The 21,874-nt window shown below is 47.9% G+C and overlaps 1 protein-coding gene across 3 annotated transcripts; it reads right to left on the bottom strand.

Annotated features, from left to right (window-relative positions):
* Positions 1-3,312: 3,312 nt before the first annotated feature.
* Positions 3,313-21,540, bottom strand: slc39a10 (solute carrier family 39 member 10). Of its 3 annotated transcripts, none has more exons than XM_086145436.1 (10): positions 21,474-21,540; positions 13,488-14,518; positions 13,215-13,392; positions 11,111-11,286; positions 9,868-10,035; positions 9,674-9,782; positions 9,315-9,599; positions 8,920-9,000; positions 6,533-6,723; positions 3,313-6,449 (listed from the first exon to the last, which is right to left on the bottom strand). In XM_086145436.1, the coding sequence occupies exons 2-10, from the start codon at positions 14,496-14,498 to the stop codon at positions 6,297-6,299; spliced, it is 2,352 nt and encodes a 783-aa protein (XP_086001562.1). In that variant the 5' UTR covers positions 14,499-14,518; positions 21,474-21,540; the 3' UTR covers positions 3,313-6,296. The 3 variants fall into 3 exon arrangements, with proteins under 3 accessions (XP_086001562.1, XP_086001561.1, XP_086001563.1); XM_086145435.1 differs by lacking the exon at positions 21,474-21,540 and adding an exon at positions 15,366-17,920; XM_086145437.1 differs by lacking the exon at positions 21,474-21,540 and adding an exon at positions 15,811-15,887.
* Positions 21,541-21,874: the final 334 nt, after the last annotated feature.

Raw genomic sequence — 21,874 nt, 5'->3', positions numbered from 1 at the left:
CGGAGAAGCCCCCCTGCCTCCACCCAGCAGCTAAAGCCCAGCGAGGCCCAACCATTCTTCCTATTAAGGCCGTTTGAAATGCAATGCGAACCGCGGGAGAGGCATCTATTAAAGAGCCGCCCCCGAGGAAAGATGGCAGGAAGTGAAGATGAAGAGGGTGCCTGTGCAATGCAGGCTGAATGGGCTGACTTCTCAGAGGAAGGAGGGGGTCTCTGTCTTCTCCGCCGCCTGGCGGAGTGGCTCAATGGAAATGAGTTTAGGCCCCGCAGAAGTGCACTCGTTCATCAGGAGGCACATGTAGGCTTTTAGAGCCCCGTCGGGTAACCCAGCTCTTGGCCCAGATACTTTTTATAGACCAGGACGTCCATCAGCTGCCAGGAGACAACGCTCACCCACATTTATTACGGAGCTGCGTCGGGGGTCCCGGTGTTCCCCCCCGCCCAGGGCTGCTTGCAGAAGGAGGGCAGATGAGACGTTCACCTGAACGACTGCAACGACCGACCCAGTAAAATCTACCTCTTTTTTTTTTTTTTTTTTAAGAATTTAGCTGTAAATTAGTGGGAATTTTTCCTAAAGAATTGCAGGAATTCATGGAAAAAGTGGCAGAAATGTATGTGCAAATGTATAAGAATAAGAACAACTTTATTTATCCCGAAGGAAATTGTTGTGCCAGAGTTACAAGAAAAACAACAATAATCAATAATAAATAATAGTAGAAAATTGTACAAACAGTAAAAAAAAAAAAAAAAAAAAACTAAACTATAAAGTGTCAAAGTAACAAGTCAAGGCTATAAAGTGTCTTAAGGTCTTAAGTACCAGGTGAAAGATAAGGAGTGCACAAGAGTATGAAAAAATATTGCACATGCAGCTGTTATGAAATGTAATATTGCACAGTTATGAATATTATACAGATAAATGATTACAATTTACAGTAAGTGGGTGAGTTGTTTTTTTTTTAAGGTTTAAGATTTTTAGATTCCCTGTGGCTGAAGGGAGAGGAATTAAAAAGTCTGATAGCCTCAGGCAGGAAAGACCTCCTGTGGCGTTCAGTGGACTCCTCTATGCGGAGGAACAGGGCTCTACTCAGAGCTACTCCCGGATGACCGAACTTCTCCCCCTACCTCCAAGGGAGAGTTGGGCCACCCTGTGGTGAAAACTCATTTCGGCTGCTTGTATCTGCAGTCTGGTCCTTTTGGTCACTATCCACAGTTCCTGACCATAGGTGAGAGTGGGAATGTAGATTGACCAGTAAATTGAGAGCTTTGAGTCTGCATCACTGAAGACGCCACACCGATCCGCCTGTTGATCCCACTCCATCATCCCCTTGTGAACAAGACCCCGAGATACTTGAAGTCCTCCACTTGGGGCAGGACCTCTTCCCTGACCCGGAGTGGGCATTCCACCCGTTTCAGGTTGAGCACCATGGTCTCGGATTTGGAGGTGCTGATCCTCATCCTGGCCGCTTCACACTCGGCTGCGATCCGCTCCGATGAGAGCTGGAGATCATGGCCTGATTAAGCCAACAAAACCACATTATCTACAAAAAGCAGAGATTCGATCCTGCGGCCAGGAGTTATGAACAGAATCTGTGCAGTCCTGGCGGACTCCAACTCTCACCGGAAATGGGTCAGACTTACCGTACATCCGGCAATGCAGACCAAGCTCCAACATCGATCATACAGGGACCGAGCAGTCCGTATGATGGGATTCGGTATACCATACTCCAGGAGCACCCACCACAGGATTACCCGCGGTACACTGTCCTATGCCCTCCACAAAACACATGTAGACTGGTCGGACAAACTCCCATAACCCTCGAGGACCCTGCCGAGGGTATAGAGCCGGTCCACTGTTCCAAGACCAGGACGAAAACCAATGATGAAACCCCTCCACCGCGGTAAGGTGAAAGCTCTCAGAGGGGAATGTATAACTGAGCATGATGTTTTTGTGATTAACTGAAAAAAATGAATGGATACATATTAACGTGGAATCTCCAGAACGAACGAAAACAAACGGGAGGAGGGAAAAGTGGACATTTGAGGGAAACGTTCAGAAGCTGAGGTTCTCTCAGCAAAGGGACGCGATGCCATGTTGTTGCAAATGAAAAGCAGGAAGGAGGTCAGTAGGAGGAGGGCCGGGCCCTTTTCAAGGTCACGGCTCTGGAGTTTCCTCTGGAGCAGCAGGAGGAGGTGCCTGAACCTTCACCACTGTTACTATGGAGAAGTAGGTCCTCCAGAATTTCTATCTTCATCTCTTTTATTATCTGAAGTACTTCTATGGCCTTCTGTAGGACTTAACTGGCAGACCAAATGAATCAGTGAACGGTGGGAACGGTTCCTCTACAGGAAAGGTGGACTCGGGGTCCGAGGATGGACTTCTTCATAGCAGGAGGAGCTTTGAGAATAAAATGGAGTAGAATGCCCTTTACTGTCATCATACCGAATGTACAACCAGATCTGAGAAAATACCCTCTTGACATTTTTTTACGACGCCCCCCCCTTCAGAACCCCAACTGTGGAGCTTTTTCATTTTTTTCATGCGGTGACATTTCTGCTGTAGCAGCAACGAGCGTCTCTGGGTCTCTGAAGCCCAGGGGGATTGTTAGGGGAGGCTTCATGAGGGGGTCCTTCATAGGGTGGGGGTGGGTTGTTGACTTCTGCCCAATTAAAAAAAAATTAAATACTTTTAAAACCCAGATTTCATTCATTCAATTAAATTTCCTCTTAATTAGTCAAATGAACAAAATGGCAATGAATAAAAGCTGTTTTTTCAAAGGTGAAATAAACTTAAGACAGTTAAAAATGAAACAATATTCTTTTAAAGTATGTTAAATTTTCTTAATCAAACAAAATAAATAAAAAACTAGAGAATTTTGAAAAAAAAAAACAAAAAACTAACAAATTATTAAATAATTAATTGGTTGAAATATTTCAAACCCTTTATGTAACTTTAAAAACTAGCCAAATATATATATATATCCTTATTCTAAGTCTTCATGGAAGGTTAGGGTTAGTGGGTGGCCTGGCAGCAGACAGGAAGCGATGTCATTAGCCCCGTCCCCCCGAAGCCAAGCGCTCCGACTTCCCACCTATTTCTTTGGAAGCCCTCGTTCCTGTTGCTTGGAGCGCTTGTCCTCTCCTTACTGTTTGACATTCGGTTCGACCTTCAGGTCACCTCAGTTCTATGGCGACTTGGTTCTGGATCAGGACAGGGATGCTGATAGTCGCTGAGGAAGTGACTTTTCTATATTCTAATATGAAACAAGGTTGGTGGTGAAGATGTGAGTGTGAGACAAGAAGGGACAGACCAGGATTTCAACCCTTGACTTTATTCTAGGCGCCGTGAAGAAACGCTGCCAACATTTTTTCGTCCACATCAGGAAACAAAGGAGATGGAGTGGCGTTCTCCGGTTCGGTTCACACACCCACGTCTCGCTGTGACAACCCGAACGCCTCGGTGGGAAGAGGGTGAACATTGCAGGCTATTTGTCTCGAGGTTCGACGGGACACCGACCTCTTCATCCCATCCCATCAACCAAACTCAAAGAAGATATTTTTAGCCTCGACTCTGACACCTGATTGGTTCCGAAGAAGGAGAAGGTCCACAACAGAAGACTTCATGAGACATTGATTAAAAAACAAAGTACCTAATTTTTCCTGTCCCGCTGCTTAGCTTAGCACAATGAATGACAGCCTATGGAAAGTGTTAGCATGGCTTTGGCAAAAATTGAGCTCTTCGTGTCATGAAATACCAATGTGCCTTCTAAGGTGCTCGGCCAATTTTTAACTACATTTTGGGGGAAAAAAAAGTCAAAATTAAAGACGCGACGTATAAAATGAAGGAGTCACATCGTCGACACCGGGTTGGGTCTGAGTGGGAGCTAACTCTTATCATTAACCACCAGTTATTATGCTAAGCTAATGCGCCGTCTTCTCATCACAGCAGAGGACGAAGGGCAAGCGATTAATCTCACTGATTGGATCGTAATTTTAAACTACAACCTTGGATACTTCCTGTCTGATGAGCCCGTTCCACAGGTTTCCTATACTTTCATTTTGCAGGACATAGAACGAGGACACACAGCCGATGGAGGTGCCATGACAAAGGTGACGATGTCACACAGTGACAGGTTAAATGATCACACACACACACACACACACACACACACACACATCTGTGAGCTCCAGCAGCTAGCATAGCTAGCATGGCATGTGAGCAGCAAACAGCCAATGGAATGTTTGGGGCAGGAAGAGGTGGTAGTGGGGGGGGGAGGTGTCTGTCAAGCACCAGCCACTGAAAATCCACGCAGTTGGCTCACTGTACCCTCCCCGCACCCCCATTAAGTGCCAGGAATGGTTTGGTCCGCCTCCCAGATTGTCTGGAGAGAAAAGTAAACGGATTCTTCCACTGAGGTGAATTAACATAAATAGATTCATAGCTGCTCAATTACTGGCGGCCCCAGGGTTAAGGGGACATCGGAACCAGACCCGGACCTTGCTGCGGATGTTTGGTTTTTTTCCCCAGGTAATGACAATCACCTGGACCCAATCACCCAAACATCCACGCCAAATGTACAGACCCGCCCTGCGCCGGCCGGTCTCCACAGCAACGCCATGTGTTTACAGTACAGAGATTTGCATGAGTGACTGGACCTTTGACTGCGGCGGTTATAGGCAGATGGCCCCCCTGGGGTAACACACCTGGTAAACTACAAATCTCCGTCGACGACAAGACAGAACTACAATTTCACAGTTTATGGCGGTCGTCGTGGCCACAACGTCTCCTGGCCACAGATTGTTGAGCCCTGTGACTGTTGGGTCATGTGACCTGCACTTCGGGCGGGCCTCTGAACAGGAACACTGATTGGTCAAAAGGTGCAGATAGCGAGTGCGGCGACAGCGTCCGTCTCCAAGGAGACGCCAATTAAATAAGTTGTTAGTAGAAGGAGGAGGGTGTTGCAGAAAGAAAGAGTAAAATAACACCTGGCCTCTTAGGCCATTTCCTACAGGATTAAATAATCCAGAATATTCTAATAACCATAAATATCACAATGTCGCTCTTCATCACTCCCGAGGTCCCATTACAACTGATTGCAAGCTAACGCTCAGCTTATGCTAACTTCAAGGTTCTAAACTACCGAAAATTTTATGCTAACCACAAGGTTCTGATGTGACATTCAAGTTATGCTCACTGCCGGGTTCCACCACACCACTCCTGGTACCGATGCATTATCTCAGTTTACTGTAACTCAAATGTGCCTCTCGAATCATGCGGTTAGCATGGTTTCAATGTGACATTAATTCATAGTAACCAGCCGGTTCTAAAAAAAACAAACCGTTTATGCTAAACTCATGGTTTTAACATATCGCTCATAATATGCAAATTGCCTGGTTCTGACATACAGCTCAGTTGATGCTAACCATATGGTTCCGATGTGACATTCAATTAATATGAACTGGCTGGTTCCTATATAACACTCAGTTTGTACTAACCAGCTGGTGCTGACAAATTATCTAGGTTTATGCCAACCCGTTGGCTCTGATATACTGCTCAGTTAATACTAACCGCTCGTTTCTGGGGTTTGTGCTAGCCGCCTGGTCCTGCCTTTACGTTTAGTTCGTACTAACCACCTAATTCTACAATACTGTCATTTATGCTAACTGCCTGGTTCTAAAATGGCCCTCAGTTTATGTTAAGCGCCTGGTTCTAACATACCGTTCAGTTTTCAGGCTAATGATTAGCTTAACCCTTGTGTGGTGTTTGGGTCTGTGGGACCCATTTTCACTTTTGTGTGTGTGTGTATGCCCACAGAGCCGAACACCACACAAGGGTCAATGTACGGCTAATTCGCTGATTTAAATTTGTTTTAGTCGATATAAAGAGAAAAAGTTCTTGTTAATCTTCTGGAAAGTTGCCGTTTCCTCACGAAAATCGGGGTAAATGAGCTAGTAGAACGATGGAAGAGTTGTGGCCGTGACAGTGCTCCAGTGGCCGGGGCTTGGGGGAAGACGGTGACACTGATGATGGATGGCGGGGTGAAGGACACCACGGATGGAGCAGGCATGGATCTTGGGACAGGGTGTTGAGGGGTGGGGTTACGGGGACAAGACTTACACCAGAAAGCGACAAAGAGCGACTGGCGCCCCGCCGCCTCACAGTTTGTCCTACTCGTGATGAGCGGACAGGAGGTGACCGGGCACAATGTAGACGGCGTGAGCAGCGTTGAAGTGTTCATGATGGAGGCCATGGAGGAGACACATGCAGGGCTAAGGCTGGTGGCGGCGGCTATGCCGCAGCTAGAGGCTGAAGTCGAAGACGATGCGGTCCTCAAAGATGGCGATGAGCAGCATGATAGCGAAGCCCGTCAGCATGCCGAGGTTCTGCAGGACAAAATGGCCCAGCTGGCAGCGCTTGTGCTCCTCGCTGTCACCATGGAGCATCTCTGGGAGCTGATGGGACACAGTGACCACAACGACCGCCATTAGACAGGGCTTCTTCCAATAGCCCAAACTCACTTTTACGATCGCCTCACCATGTCAACCAGCGCCACGTAAAGGAACATGCCGGCAGTGATGGCGAAGATCCAGTTGGTGACGTTGTGCGTGTACTGGCCCACCGTGGTGCCGATCAGCATTCCCACGTACGCCATGAGTGCCGACAGCAGGTTGTAGACGATGGCCTGCTTCACTGTCATCCCCGCTTTCAGCAGCACCGCAAAGTCACCTGGTGAGGAAGAGAACCACAAACATGCTTTATTATTAACCTAGAAGAACCATCCTCCTCCTGTGGCTCTTTGGCCCTTCCGTTCTCCTCATTTTCTCCCCCATGACCTCGATCCGAAACCTTCCCCATCATTTTTCATCATTTTGTCACGTTAATTCTGGGATGGCACCCGTTCCGTGTGGAAATGGGAGTTGGGTGGACATGATGGCGTGATCCATCTCCGACTGACAGGATATTGATCGTTTATTGGTGCGTTCCAGGAGCTGACGCTGTCCCCGGCGTTTTCTGTCCACAAAAATTCTCGCGGCTGCCTCTTCATCACGGCGGGTCGACGGCGTGGAGCGACGGCGGATCTCTTGAGAATGAGGAGGGGAGGAACGGCGACCTATATTTCCCGCAGCCTGAGACGAGCCGCTAATTACCTCAATGAATACATTACCTCGGCTGTCAGCCATCAATCAGAGGCAAGACACCGGCAGCGGTGTCGTCGGAGCCTGCTCGACACGCCTGTCGCCGCCTTATCACCTCAGACGCAGCAATTAAATCGGCCCTCATCGCCAATTAGCTTCAATGTTGGCTACTAGAAACTTATCATCACCATCGCCGTCGTCATCAAGCTGCCTCCAGTCCTCATCAAAGTGACAGGCGTCACGGCGGCAGCAACGCTGGGGTCAGAGTGGGAAGGAGCTTCACGCCCTCTGCAATTCTCCTCAGGGTTTGGAAATATCCCGGAACAGAGAGAGTGAAACCACAACTCTTCATCTTAACCATCAGATAAACACCATTTTAGTGTGAGACAACAGCGAACCGGCTGATAAATCAACAACTACCCTTAGAGACAACCCTTTAGGAAACTATCTGGAGAGCCAGCAGGGGAGTACGTGTAGAGACGACTTGAAAGTACCTTGAAAAGCAGGAAAGTACATGGAGGGGGCAACAGGAAACTACCCAGGGGCAAACTTGAAACCATGTCAAGAGACAACAGGAAAGTATCTACAGAAGCAACGGGAAACTACATGTAGAGGCAACAGTAAAGTGCCTGGATAAGCAACAAGAAAATACCTAAAGAGACAACAACAAAGTGCCCTGCAAAGACAAAAGGGACGCTACCTTGAGAGAAAAGTTGGAACCACCTTGAGAGACACCAGGGAAACCACTTGATAAATCAACAGGAAACTACCTGATATATCAGGGAATGATGGGAACCCCCTCCAACAAATCAGCGGAAGGTCAGCTATATGTTACCTCTGCTGAAAATGACCTCAAAATAACTATCATGACAAGACCCTAAGAAGTCTCGGTCTTTGGAAGACCACTGGAGGAATCTCTCAAGAAACAAGTGAACTAATCTAGCTCACTGAAAATACACTGAGCGTCTGTCCAATCTGACAAATATGGTTATTTTCCCCAGAAACCATCTTCAGATCTCCATTTTATAATACAGTTTATAGTTAGCATTAGCCTAGCCCCTAGTGATGCTGCCATGGGCTTACTCTGCTGAGGGATATCCCATGATGTACCTCTCTCATGCCGATCCCATCTGCACTCATGTCCCGTCTTCAGTGCATGATAGTAACCTCTTCTTCCAAGTCCCAACACCCTCATGCTGCAGGTTCCCAGGGGGGAGTGGCTTGAGCGATTGCAGCATCTCCCCAGGCATCCACCATTGCTATTTCTCTTATTAAAGCTATCATTGCATCATTTCAATTACTGGTATGTAACTGTTCAAACTCCCAGCCCCCACACCTCCTCTGTCTCCATTACGCTCTTGCTTTCTGTCTCTCCCGGTCGAGGCAGAAGGCTGCCCATATCTGTCCAAGGTTCCTGCTCATCAGAAGGCAGCGTTTCCTCGCTGTTGTTGCAGAGTGCTTGCTCCGAGAGGGGGAATTAAGGGTTTCTGTAGATCATCTTAAAGAGTGGTGGTCCAGACCCTCTACATGGAGAGGGTCATCAGACAACTGGGTCGTGATTTGATACAGTATGGATAAAATCTCCATTAATAAACTCTGACCCTACTATTTTCAGGAAGGATACATTTAAAAATAAGGGCAAAAGAGTCTTTGAAGTTTCAGATGAATGACTTAAAACAGCTGAAAGCTATTTGTCTGGGTTAAGGAGCTGGACAATCGAGGACAACACAAGTTCCTCAAGGACATTTTTCCAGGTTCTCCAAGGCAGGCGGGGGGAATCACTTACCCAGCTCATGAGGTAACTCGTGGCAGAAGACAGCCACTGATGTGCTGATTCCTCCTGTCAGGTTGGCACTGAAGGCAGCACCTGTGGAGACAACAACCGCACCATTACACTTGGGATGAAGCACAACTCTGGCCTCCAGAGTTTCCAAAGACAGACCAAGCAGAGCCATGATGAGCCAGGATGGACCTGGACATTAAGAAAGAATTTCCAACTGTCAGGACATCCCCTCTAAAATTCAGCAGTAAATCTAGACCGCATGAGCTCCAAACACCTGGGACTAACAAGAGGGGGGTGACGAGCAGACACTTTGACCTTCCTCAGGGTGTCCAGGGGGATACAGTATACCCGTCCAGGGGGATACAGTATACCCTACCCTGCTCCCGCTAAAACCTCACCGATGGCAAGGCCGTCGCTGAAGTTGTGCATGCCGTCGCCCATGATGACCATCCAGGCGATGCTGGCGATACCGGCGTCCTTCATCTCCTGGTCTGAGTGGCAGTTGCCTCCATGCGAGTGTCCGTGACCCTTGGCCTTGTGTCCATTGACCTTCCCAGGCATCTGCTGCCCCGTGTGATCGGAGGGCTTCAGCGGCGCTTTTGTAGGGGAGTCGGGTGCCTGGAGCTCAGACAGCTGTGTGTCGTTGTGCTCGTTGTCGCAGGAGGCGCCAGCGTTTTCGCCACCTGGAGGTGGGAGACCATACGTTAAAATGTGTGTGTTTGTGTGTGTGTGTGGGAAAAGGCAGGATTCACCTCACCTTCGCCGAAGGGCTTGAGGTGTAGCCACTCTGCATCCGAGCGGCGGTTCAGCTTGTGATCTGACAGCTTCCTGCCGATCTTCCCCTCCTCACCGGCCTTCCTTAGGTGCTGACATTAAACACAAGGGTCCTTAACATCGCCTCAGGTGACTCATTCATCACACCTTCATCGTGTGTTCATCTCCTGGCCTCACCCTCTGGTCCCGGTAGTGTTTGTACATGCCGATGCAGTGCTCGATGATGAAGAGGAGGTAGATGCCCGCTAGCGCCGTCAGCCCCTTCCACACGCCGTCAAACTCTGACGCCAGGTCGCCGTGGTGATGCCCACCGCCGTCCTCGCTGTGGTCATGCTGCCCCTGGGACTGGAGACAAAGCGGGACATTCGACACTTACTCATTCACACATTTACACATAATGATGTTCCGGCTTCTCGATCATCTAGAGATCAATACATCCATAACATTTACAGAGCAAATGGAAACCGCAGGGATCACACAAGCCGCCTGGAGATGAGCAGGAGTGCTCGATATTGACCCGGTGGAGGGATGACAACCGTTAATCATTGATCAATCGGATGTGTCGACGACACAAACTCTGCTGATTGCTCTAGGAAATAGCTTTTCAATGATTAACCCATCGCCACATTATTTACCCTTAAAGCAGGGCGCTGTACCGGTCTTCACCACTAGCGTATTATGTGTGTGTGAGACTGAGAGACAGGCTGCTAAACATGGCAAAATCATCTGTTATTAGCCGCTGTTTTCATTTTCATTTTTGATTAAAATCAAATGAGCCTCATTATCTCTCTGAGTCCGAGTGTCCTTCAGCGCCGCACCCCGCTGTGTTTGTGCATGTGTGTGGATGGCTTTTAAACGTCCTTGATATATTCAATACATGAACCATTTATTTAATGGGTAATTACTGGAGTGCAGCTGGCTGGGATCGGCCCAGGGTGAGGAGTCACGTCTCCACCAGGGGGGTTCCTGCTGCTTCCAGGGAGATGTTTGGATATCTGGATATATTTTGTGGCACTATTCACATCATCTGTTTTCAGGAAATAATCTGCGCTGCTTCTCAGGGATAGATTGGCTGATTCTTTTCTGTCACTCATTCTTTCATTATCTACATCGCTTATCTTGCCAACTGGGTCGCAGGGGTACAGGGGCAGATCCCAGCTGTGATGGACAGGAGAGCTTCACCGTGGACCACGTATGGAGACATAGAATGCAGGGTCTCCAATGAACCTCCTGCATGCGCTTGAACTTTAGGAGGAACCCAGAGAACCCTGTGGAATTCCATGTAGTTACGGGAAGCTCCTAAGCACTGCACCATCGTGCTGCCTGCTGGTTCTTGTAAACCATTATCAATGGAAGAGCAGCCCCTCAACATGTGTACACTTTCCTATTTTCAGTGAAGATGACTGTGTGTGTTACTGACATGAGGCAGCAGGTGCAGCAGGGCGTCCCCGCTGAGCGTGCCCACCGCCAGCGCCACAAGGAAGGTGAGCAGGAACTTGAAGCAGGACTGGTTAAGGATGGGAACCAGGACCACCCCCAGCAGCGACAGCAGGCTGATGATGGTGATGGAGACGAAGCCCCACAGCCAAATCCACACTGGAGGGGAACACACACATATACGACTTTCATTATTGATCACTGAATGTGTTTCTAGAAGGTCACGGTGGTCTCTGGAGGACGAAGATTCCTCTCCCTCAGAGAACTGAGATGTCACTCAGAAGGAACAACATGAAAAGAAAAAAGGCCTGGATGCTCTGATTTGGCGGAAGTGTTCGGGATGATGCGTACAGTTGCCACAGCAACGCGGACCACTGAGATGCCAATCACCGGTCCCCCTTTAGTGAGAGAACTTTTCTCTTTATCACCCTGCTGCCCCTGAGTGGTGGCTAGTGGAGGTGCATCTCCAGTTCATTATCCCCCCCCACGGTCTTTGATATGTGTGCGTGTGTGTTTGTGGATGGGGATCCGTCCAATTATATTCCTTCTGCGAGTCAAGGCTCGGGGAAAAAGCCCCCCCAACTCCTCCTAGTGTCCCTGGGTTCCTAATTGGCATCGTACAGGAAGTAAAATAACGGGAGGAAAACACACACACACACACAGAGACACACGCCCCAGGCGTAGGGGCGGGGGGAGGCTGCGCCTGCGGTTCCGGCCCTCGTGCAACTCACCGGTTGCCTCTAATAAGCAGACTCCTGACCTTTGATCCACTTCCTCCTTTTTTTTTTTTTTTTTTAAAATCACTCTTTAAGGTAGAGGTAGTTTGGTTCACAGTGGCGTGACGTTTGACAGATTCACTTCTCGCATTCGCATCGGAGGTGTGTTATTTTCCTCTGTCGGGGAAAATAAAACCGATTGGGAGTGGGAGGTAGGAGCCCATAAAATGAGCATTGTTCAAGGGTCTTGGCCGATGAGAACCAACAGTGCAGCGGAGGGGACCTTTGAGAACTGTCCGGCCTCCAGCAGGGGAACGTTTTAGTTTTGCATTCACAAACAAAAACAAACAATCAAAGAATACAACATGGACAACGTGGCGGTGGAAGCTGCCACAGCGTACATGGAATAACCACGGGCTATCAGATGGCTGGAGTGTTTTTATCTTCTCCCCGCACTGCTTGGCCGTGTGAAGAACCCTGTTAGCTAACGCCACACTTATTCTGGTCTAAAGTGTTGGAACAACGAACACTGAAGTGTTGAAACAGCTCCATGTTGTGGCAAGAAAACATCTGACCAGTGCCCATGATGGCTTGAAATGAATGGTGCTCAGTGAGAAGTATCTGCTAATGGGCAAGGCTTATTGGCTCCCCCAATCATCAAACGGAACAATAAAAAGACCCTGCCTCGGAGAAGGAGCTTAGATGGTTTTAGGAGCTAAAGGTCCTTGTTCCTCTGCTGTCCAAATTCATCAAGAAACAGACTATTTCCTGGAATTTTTCTAGGAACTGCAAGAAGTTCTTGCAGTATGATAGGGTCATATACACTTCTAAGCATGGATGACTCCTCTGTGGGAACAGTTAAAAACCTCTTGCACTTCCAAAAGGACTTTAATTTTATGAGCTTCTTCTCCATTGATGTTACTCATTAACTTTAAACTCATCTTCAGGCCTCAGGGCCTCAATTAAAGAATAGTTTGCTGATTACTTTGTGCTTGTTAGATTGTTTTACCCGTTTTTCCTCCTTGCCCCACAAAAAAAAGCATTTTCTCACCCTGACAGTTCTTTGATTAGAGCAACATGAACGTGATTCAGAATCAACCCAGACAATCCCTGTGAATGGGAGGAAGTTTACAAGCAGCCCGGCATGAGCGGGTCAAAGGTCACGGTGGATCAGTCAAAGGGACAGCGCGTTAGCATGAGACAAAAATTTTATTTTATGCTCAAACCCGGCTCTGCTGGGGTCTGGTTTGGGAAAATGTGACAAATAAAGAGTGGGTGGAACTTATATCAGCTAATAATTTTTACTCTGTATGTAGAAAAGGGATTTTAAGTACGCTAAAAGGGTGCAGAAATGAGGGAGGTGGGTCTTGCCTGAGCTGGGGGGGCTGAGGGCCTCCTGCTTGACGTCCACGTGGTGGTAGTGGCGGATGCAGACGCGGCTGTCAATCTGGTAGAGCAGCGCAGGGCACAGGTAGGTGAACTGGCGGGGGGAGATGAGCGCGTCCGGGCTGAGGCCATAGTAAGTGAGCAGCTGCGTCAGGTTCAGACACTGTGGGGGGCAAGGGGACAGCGAACGTACAGTCAGAAAAGGAGGAAACACAATAATAATGAGTTCAGGTGTAAAGGTCGACGTGAAGGTTCCACCTCCTCGTGATTGTGAGAAGACCCCTCCCTGTGTGCAGGCATGGCATGGGCAAGTGACGAGGGCGTGGCTGCCCCTCCTGACGCCTCCCTCTTCTTCTTATGCCCATGATGGTGTCCATCAGCTACCTCATCGGACGGCGTTGCCTGAGTTGACGGGGCTCTGTCCCGCCCACGCTGACCTCTGACCCTGCCAGGTTTCCTGGGCTTCTTGGGGCGGGCCGCTGTTGGGGAGGGCGTTGAGCCCGTCTCCTCCAGGTCCTGGATTTGGTTGTGGTTGGCAGTCGGGGTGGGGAGAGCCGTGCCGGTCTGGTCAACGCGGTTCAAGTCGTGTCCATGATCATGGTGATCATGGTGGGCATGGTCGGCGTGTTTATGACTGCCCTGGGCGTGCACAGAATATTCGTGGTCCCTGTGAGGCCGAGAGGCCTCATCTGTGTGCGCGTTCCCCTCGTCGTGATGGTGTTTGTGTTCAGCGGTGGAGGTGGGCTGCTGGCCGCACCTTGTGGTGGCTCGCTCTGTGTGTGGCCTATGCGTGGCGGGCCTGTGGGGATGAGTGTGACCATGCTCCTCGCCCTCAGCGCCGTCCTGGGAATGCATATGAAGACCCTCTTGCACGTCCAGGAGGTCCAGGTGTGCGACATGGTCATGACCCAGGTCCTCGTGGTCCACACTGACCACCTTGACCTCGCCCAGGCCCAGACTGAGCAGCAGGCTCTGGAAGCCCTGGAAGTCCAGCCGGTCCTTCTGGCCGTGGCGTCTGAATAGCTGCTGTATGTAGAAGGTTTGCTCCTCTTCGAGGGCATTGCCTCCCTGCTGTGTCGCCGACTCGGTTGTTGGCGCCTCCCTCCTCACGTACGGCGCCTCGGAGATCTGAAGGTCGCTGTGGGTGTGGTTGCCATGGTGACTGGCCCGACGGCGGTCATGTCCGTCCCCGTGGCAGTGGCCGGACTGCGGGAAGAGGAAGGTGAGCACACACAGGAAACAGAACTTGGTGTGGACGTGGACTCGCATTGTCCCCAAACTTCTGGTCCCTGTCAAGAGAGGGATGAGATAATTAGGAAGTGATTCACATAAATGAAGAGAAGGAAGAAGAAGAGACCATCTAGAAATCAGCTGAGTCGGTGGAGACCAAACAAGGAAACAACCGGAAAATAAGCGGGAAATTACCAAAACAGAGAGAATGAGGATGACAAGCCTGTCCTTCACACACACACACACACATAAAATCAATTCACACTCCTTGGACGCTTGTGTAACCCCTCAACTGCCTGGGCACTGCAAACACACACACCCACCACTCCACTCTAAAAAAGCTTGAAGCAGCAATACCATTACAGTCAAATGATCCTCATAAGGTCTGCTGTGTAGCCCCCGGGAGGGGAAGGCCCGTGTGTGTATGTGTGTGTGTGTGTCAGATGAGCATCCACGCACGCGCACACACTGTGTGTGTGTGTGTGTGTTAACAGTGTGAGTCACGAGTGAATGGACACGGCCTCTGCTCCTCAACCATAGACGGCCAGTGGATTCACACGGCTCAGGAAACAGGAAGTGGCACGTCAAGACGTGCAGGCGTTCACACCACTTCTGCCAGGTCACGTCCGTGCTTTGGATTCAAAGACATTACTCTTATCCTAAAATCCCTCAAATGCATCAGAAATATTTTAATAAAAAGCTGTGGAAAGGATTAAGAAAACAGCAGACAAAATACCTTTAAAAGTACCAAATAATTAAACAAAACGGTTCCTGTCAATATGGTAAGTCTGATACAAGTTAAACAAAGTTTTAAAAAAAAGAAAAAAAAGAATGAATTTTCCCTGAAAATTGAAGTAAATATCAAAATTGTAAAGGGGGTAGGGGGGAAAAAACTAAATCAATTACCTGAAAATTCAATATGATTAGAGTGAGTTGATCCCCTGCAAACAAAGTTCCAGCAGAGCTGGTGTGTCTCTATGTATTTATATGCTCTTGACTGCGTGAGCGCTTTCATTTAAAAACAAAGCCCTTGTCTTTTCTTTTTTCATCACAATATCCTTATCAGCAACCTGCCATTGATCCCCGACAGACTTCCTCCTCACGGTGTGACACAATCAGTCCACACGCTGAGTGACATTATCTTCTTTTCAAAAGGGGAACCCGATAAACACGTCAAAAAGCCTGAATCACATTTTCTTTGAAATCACTACAATTTAAATGCCTATGAAATAATTACATTTACAGAGAAATTAGTTTTTAAACTGCAAGGCGTTGAGCGCTTCTCACAGCTCGTCTTTCTCTATGAGCAGCGTTTGCGTTTCGATTCAAGAAGATAGAAGCCAGGACTTACCGGTGTGCGTCGTTTGTTTGCATGTGTGTGTGTGTGATGGCGCTCAGCCTGTGTGTGCTTACACACCACCTACAGCAACACACTGTTTATAAACATGAGACAGTGGTGACCTTTGAACCAAACGGTAGGCCCACGCCTTCTGATGGCCACAAAGGAGGCTTTATTGGGGCCTCGGGGGGGTTAAACCTCGGGAAGAAGAGCAGAGGTTTGGATCTTTTTAATCACCGTGATGAAACAGGACGGGAACTTCTAAGCTGTGGGCCGTTCTGCTGATTCATTGCTGGTTTTCCGGTCGTTTAACGGCAACTTTCTGGGTATTTCAGATTTTGAAGGAACTACAGGCGGCCGAGGACGATGAGGCACCTCCTGCTGGCAGGCTGGAGATTTGCATAAAAACCCACTATGGCATCGATTACACCGTTTTTTTAACATTAGTGAATGTCTGGGCTGATTAGCAGCTGTGAACGCCCCCCTTTAGGTGCTGGAGTCTCTGTTTGGATGGGTTGTAACTAGACAACAGAACCCAGTCATTTCTGACAGGGGTGGGGGGGTAATGTCCTCTGGCCCTCTAAGCCTCTTCATATGATCCTCATGCCACCGTGCACGTCATGAACATCATGGCCAGTGTCTGCAGGGAGCCCGGTGAGGAATGTGGCTTTCAAGTCAGGTGGACTTTCAACCGCAGCTCTTCCACAAAACATGTTTTGTGGTTAAAGCGGCTTCAGGAGATACGGCTACAGCAGTTGTGATTTACAACCGTACAACACTCACACAAACCATAAAAGCATAGGCTATGAGTTGTTCTGCCGTTCTCCACGTGAGCTTTACTGAACCTCAGCTCCTATGGCTGTGTCGTAAACCCAAACAGGGTAACCAACCCAACCAACCCAAAAAAAAAGGAAAAAAAAAATCTTGCAGAATCATATTGGTTGGTAAAGTCGACACTTATGCAAGAGTCGGGCCCTTGATTGCTTTGTTTTTTCAAATCTGAACTTCAAATTTAAATTTTTATTTTAAAATTGAAATGAAGGCGTCAAATTCACTTCTCCCTCATTGTTGTGCAAAAGGAGGCTGGGGGAGAATGTTTGTGTGTTTTGGTACTGTCAGATTCACTGTTGCATCTGATGGCGATAATAGCACATCAACGTTGATAGCATCCGCTAACAACAGGAAAACAATAACTTTAGCTCCCCTCAACAGAGTCAGAAATTTATTTCTTGCAAATCTTCCACCTAACTTGCTGTGCTGTTGCAAAAATGAACCTTGGACGACATTCAGCAGGTGTCCAGGCATCCCGCAGTGCTATCGGAGCCAAATAAATGTAAAACCAAAAGACGGGTCGCTGCTGTGTGATAGTAGACAACAACAGAAGGCTGCTACTAAGAAGCACTCTTGCATGCTAGATGTTCCCTGGCGAAGCCCTGAGGTGGAACCGGAGGGCCAGATGTGGGCGGTTATCAGCAACAATAGCTCTGCTGGTTCAACGAGGCCAAGGCGAACCTGAAGGCAGCGCAACGGACAACCTGCCTCGTGTCCTTCTGATCTTCTTAGAGGACCGCAGCCACCCCGGCGATGGAGACATGTTTTCACGTGAAGTCGTGGGAGAAGCTGGTGGCAACGATACACCAAAACATAAGAGGGCTACCGGTGATCATCTCCACGGCCAGACATGACCATCTGTGGGTTGATCTTTACACATGCACACACACACACGACTTTGAACGGCAGACTTAAAGCGGCTCTCAAGGCAAAGTTGCCATGCTTGTGGAGGCCACCAAGTTCACGGCAAAGGAGGCGCCGACAGGAGGGGGGGGCGAGCGATGGCTATGCTGCCACACACACGCGCAAGAAAAATCCAATATATCACAATGAAGTAATCACACTGATTACACGTGTCTGGCTGGGATCAGGATTTAAAACCATCCACCTCCTTGCTGCGGAATGTTTTCAGCTCCTCACCCCCGAAATGTGTGTTTGAACGCCATGCCGACTGGGGGAGGGATTAATCCAGGACTAATCATTCCTTAATCCCCTCATGGACTTACACAGTCATATTATCTTTTGCAGTAACTTTCCACTAATCCCGAAGGAAATAAAAAAAAAAAAAAAAAAAAAACAGACCGTGGGGTCCCTGAATGTCTCATCTGCATTACATGAGGGCCTGGAGACTGAAGCTATGGGTAGCCCAAGTTGGGATTAACGAGCAGAAAAGCCACAGACCACAGATAATGATGGAGTCTCAGGGAACAAAAAAAAGACGACAAACAAACGAACAAAACCCATATCTGTGGGGTTATGAGAGGGGGAAAAAAAAAGATGGCTCTTCCTACCTCTGGTCCTGAGCGGCCCGACGAAAATGTTTTTCGCCAATGCTAGGGCTGAATGTTTGATGTTCAATGACTTTACTATTTTGTACAGAAGGGGAGGGAGGCAGGGCGAGGAAGTGTGTGTGTAGGGTGGGTGTGTGTCGTGTCTGGGATGAAGCACATGACTAGCTTCTTATGAAGGATGTTTGTGTAACTTCAGGTGAACTTCTGCCTGTCTTACTCTTAGCAGAGTATTGTTAACATTCATATCCTTTGTCTTTCCTGTACAGTGTTCATAAATATATAAAAAAATATATGAATATGATATATAGTGGAAACTCGCACACACGCACACTTGATATAGATCTGCCAGCCTCCCCGAGTTGCATTCCTTTATCAACAACAATATTTCTATCTTAAGACCAAACACAAATCTCTGGTTAAAGTTGTGACCATTGATTGGCATTATTACAATTCCTATTGTTTTGCAGACACATGCACACGGATCCACTAAGAACACTTCTGCTTGCCTTCCTTCCATGGCTTCATCCCACCCACACACTTTTCTGCCTCTGTGGTGTCACAGCAACACTGGAACCAGGAAGTAGAAACGGGTGGTGTCGTGGAGTGATGACGAGCCCCTGCCACGAGGCTCAAACACAACAAACTGTCTGCCCCATTGAGACAACAGATGGGATGAAGGTCGCGGTTCACACACAGACAGACACAGACACACAGACACACACTGGATAAACAACCCTAAAGTGTCTGAGTTGAGACTTCGAGGGCTGATTGCTCGAACCTTCTGAGCACCACTGCGGCCTAACTTAAGGAAGCTGAGAGCTTCAGGCTTGTTGAATGACAATAAAATTACGACTATGACCAAAAATCCATCTTGACAAAAGACCTTCAAATTGACACTCCTTCTGGATGTTCTAACCTACAGGATGAGGCGTGAGTGTGAAGGCAGGTGGTGTTTTCACATGTAAGATTGTGTGTGTGTGTGTGTACTCGCCTATGGAGAAACATTACAACAAACACCGCCGCCATATTGGAAGCTGTCAGATTTAAAAATAAATACATTTTTTTTAAGTGAACACCAACAGATCTTTGTTTTTGGAGGTCACCTTGAAGAAGGGTGACCTTGCCGATGGGATCCGACACTGGAACACTTAAAGAACATAAACAAATACGTTTGAAAGGCTCCTGGCCTGTTTCCCAAGCCCAGCCCTCTATAAACAACAAATATGTGCTTCTGTCAAACACATCCATCTCCCCGGGAAGAAAATCTGCTTAATGTGGGATCATATGTACACACCCCATTACCATGGCAACATGTAGCAAGGTTATTTAAAAAGAAAAAAAAAGGAGATAAAATTCACAATCGCACAACTGTAGTGTGCCAAAATGCTCCGGGGGTCGCAATCTTTGGAAACCATCGGTGGAATGTACCAACTGCTTACCAATGCAACTCTCCCACACTCTCTTGACACACAAACACACAGTCTGTTTCATAAACAACACAACTGTATTTACCATGAGAAGCCTGACCAAAGGCTTTTATTGCTGGTTTCAGGCTGTTAAGAAACTTACACGTTACATAAAGGGGGAAATATCAGTACAACATTGGCTGGAGGTTGGGGCCCATGAGGTCAAAAGGTCCTCTAAAGGTCCAGAAGATATGAGCCAGACATCAGATAAAGATGAGCAACAAGAATGGTGTTTTCTGTCAAAGATGTTTTCTCGACTTGGGAGATATAGAATCAAGTAGTTAAGAGTTACACAAAGTGAAAACAAGTAGTTACAAACGTGGAAATGTGATTTGTGATTCTGTCAGATGTGTGACGGTGAGAAGTCGCTCAGGTGTCTTGTCAGGGAGACTACCGTTGCAGGTGAACACCTGTCAGCCATTAGCCCAGCTCACTGGGCCACCCTAGTGGCCACGGCTGGAACTACAGCAGGGGAGAATTTACACGAGGGGGCACTATCTTCTTCCTCTTTCTGCTTTTCCCTTTAGGGGTCGCCACAGCATATCAACTTTCTCCATCTAACCCTATTTTCTGTATCCTCCTCTATCACACCAACTACTTTCATATCCCCTCTCACTACGACCATAAATCTTCTGAGCGTGCACTATAATCCAACTAAATTATAAACTGCAAAATAAATCACAAAATGACAGAATATTAAAAAAAAAAGTAAATAATCATAAGTTGTTCACTTATATTCCCAATTTAAAAATGCAAAATGCAGAGATAAAGGGTTATTTCGCATAGGAATAATCCTGATTTTCTTTATAATTGTTTTATTAAATATTAATACAATTTAATAATAACTCAAGTGTTGAGTTAATAGTTAGAAGAGCTGCCTGGCCCTGCAGGATATTCCAGGATCAGGGACAATGAAACTGCCCAGTAGAATAAGTATACATAAATATATCTAATTCAATGAATGTCTTCCCTACTGTTGTTACCTAATATTATTCTAAATAATGTATAGTCCAGTCATTTAAATGCTTTCTCTTTGGGTGAACTGATAATTTCCCAGCGTGGGTTAAAATGCACCCCCCAACCCGAGGTTGGAAAACTCTGCCAAATTCAAATTTCCGATGACAATTTGAGTTACACTGGAATAGTCGTACAAATTAATTATTGATAGATTTCAGGAATATTTCAGTGTCTTTTTTTGGGCACTTGTGACTCAATTTCAATTTTTTTCCAATAACCTGCTTATCTGAAACTTCTTACAATTAGATGTTATGTTAAGTAGACATTAATCGAGTGGTTTTCAGCTGGAAATATATATATTGTCCAGGGATGAACTTAGAAACGTCGCTTAGAATGGCCCTCAAGTCCCGCGGATGGGAACCACAAAACCCGCCGCATTTCCAGGCTGGGGGACTCGAGGACACGAGCGGCTACGACGGCACGTGGCGATGCGACAGCTAGCCGGGGTTCGGGGGGAGGAAAATAAACCGTGAAAACCGAACAGAAAAGCGGGGCCGTTTGACCTGGACGACGCCCGTCCCTCCCCAAAGCACACATCCACACAGACCCGACGTTAAAAAGAACCCGGGTGAAAACCAACGCGCCCCCTCCTCCTCGTAGTCGGGCTGCTAACGCTAGCTAGCTCAATAACCAACATCGCCCCGGCTGCTAAGCTAGCAAGACGTCACACTGGAAACTAGCTCGCCTCCGACAATCGCCCCCGAATAAGGCGGCGGTGGGACACTCTGTCGCCGGCGTTCCGGGAGAGAAAACCGGCGGAGAGCGTCTGCGTCGTCGGCGAAACGCCACCCGTTGTCCATGTTGTGGGAGTGAATGAAAATAAATGTGTGTTTTTTTTTAAAGCAGTTACCTCACTCGAGTGCCGTGTGCATTTCCTCTCCGCTCGGTACCAAAAAGAAAAAAAACAAAAAAAAAATCCTCGACTTTACGTCAACACCGATTCATCAACGGCTCTTACGCAATGGACGTCACGCACTTCCGGGACCTTTGGCGGCAGTCTACGCCGTTTGCGTAGAGCTCCGGAAGACAGGCGCACACGGCGCGGGCGTTTTCCTTGAGCGCTCGCTGTCTGGACGTCACGTGACCGCTGCCGCTGCATCAACCGCTTTAATTGACGCGCGTCCCCGCCGCGGACTCGTCGCGGACACGCGCACGGCGGCCATATTGGCAAAAGCGTGGGTAAAGGAAAGAAATAAAAAGATGATTTAACGCTAGCTATGGGTTTATGAGTCAGTCAACAAAAATAATCGA

The sequence above is a fragment of the Fistularia commersonii genome, chromosome 4 (genome assembly GCF_037954325.1).
Source record: "Fistularia commersonii isolate RoL2024-O1a breed Wild chromosome 4, RoL_Fcom_v1.0, whole genome shotgun sequence".
NCBI lineage: Eukaryota > Metazoa > Chordata > Actinopteri > Syngnathiformes > Fistulariidae > Fistularia > Fistularia commersonii.
Note: the sequence above shows the minus strand (reverse complement) of the source record. Positions and strands in the feature narration are given on the sequence as shown.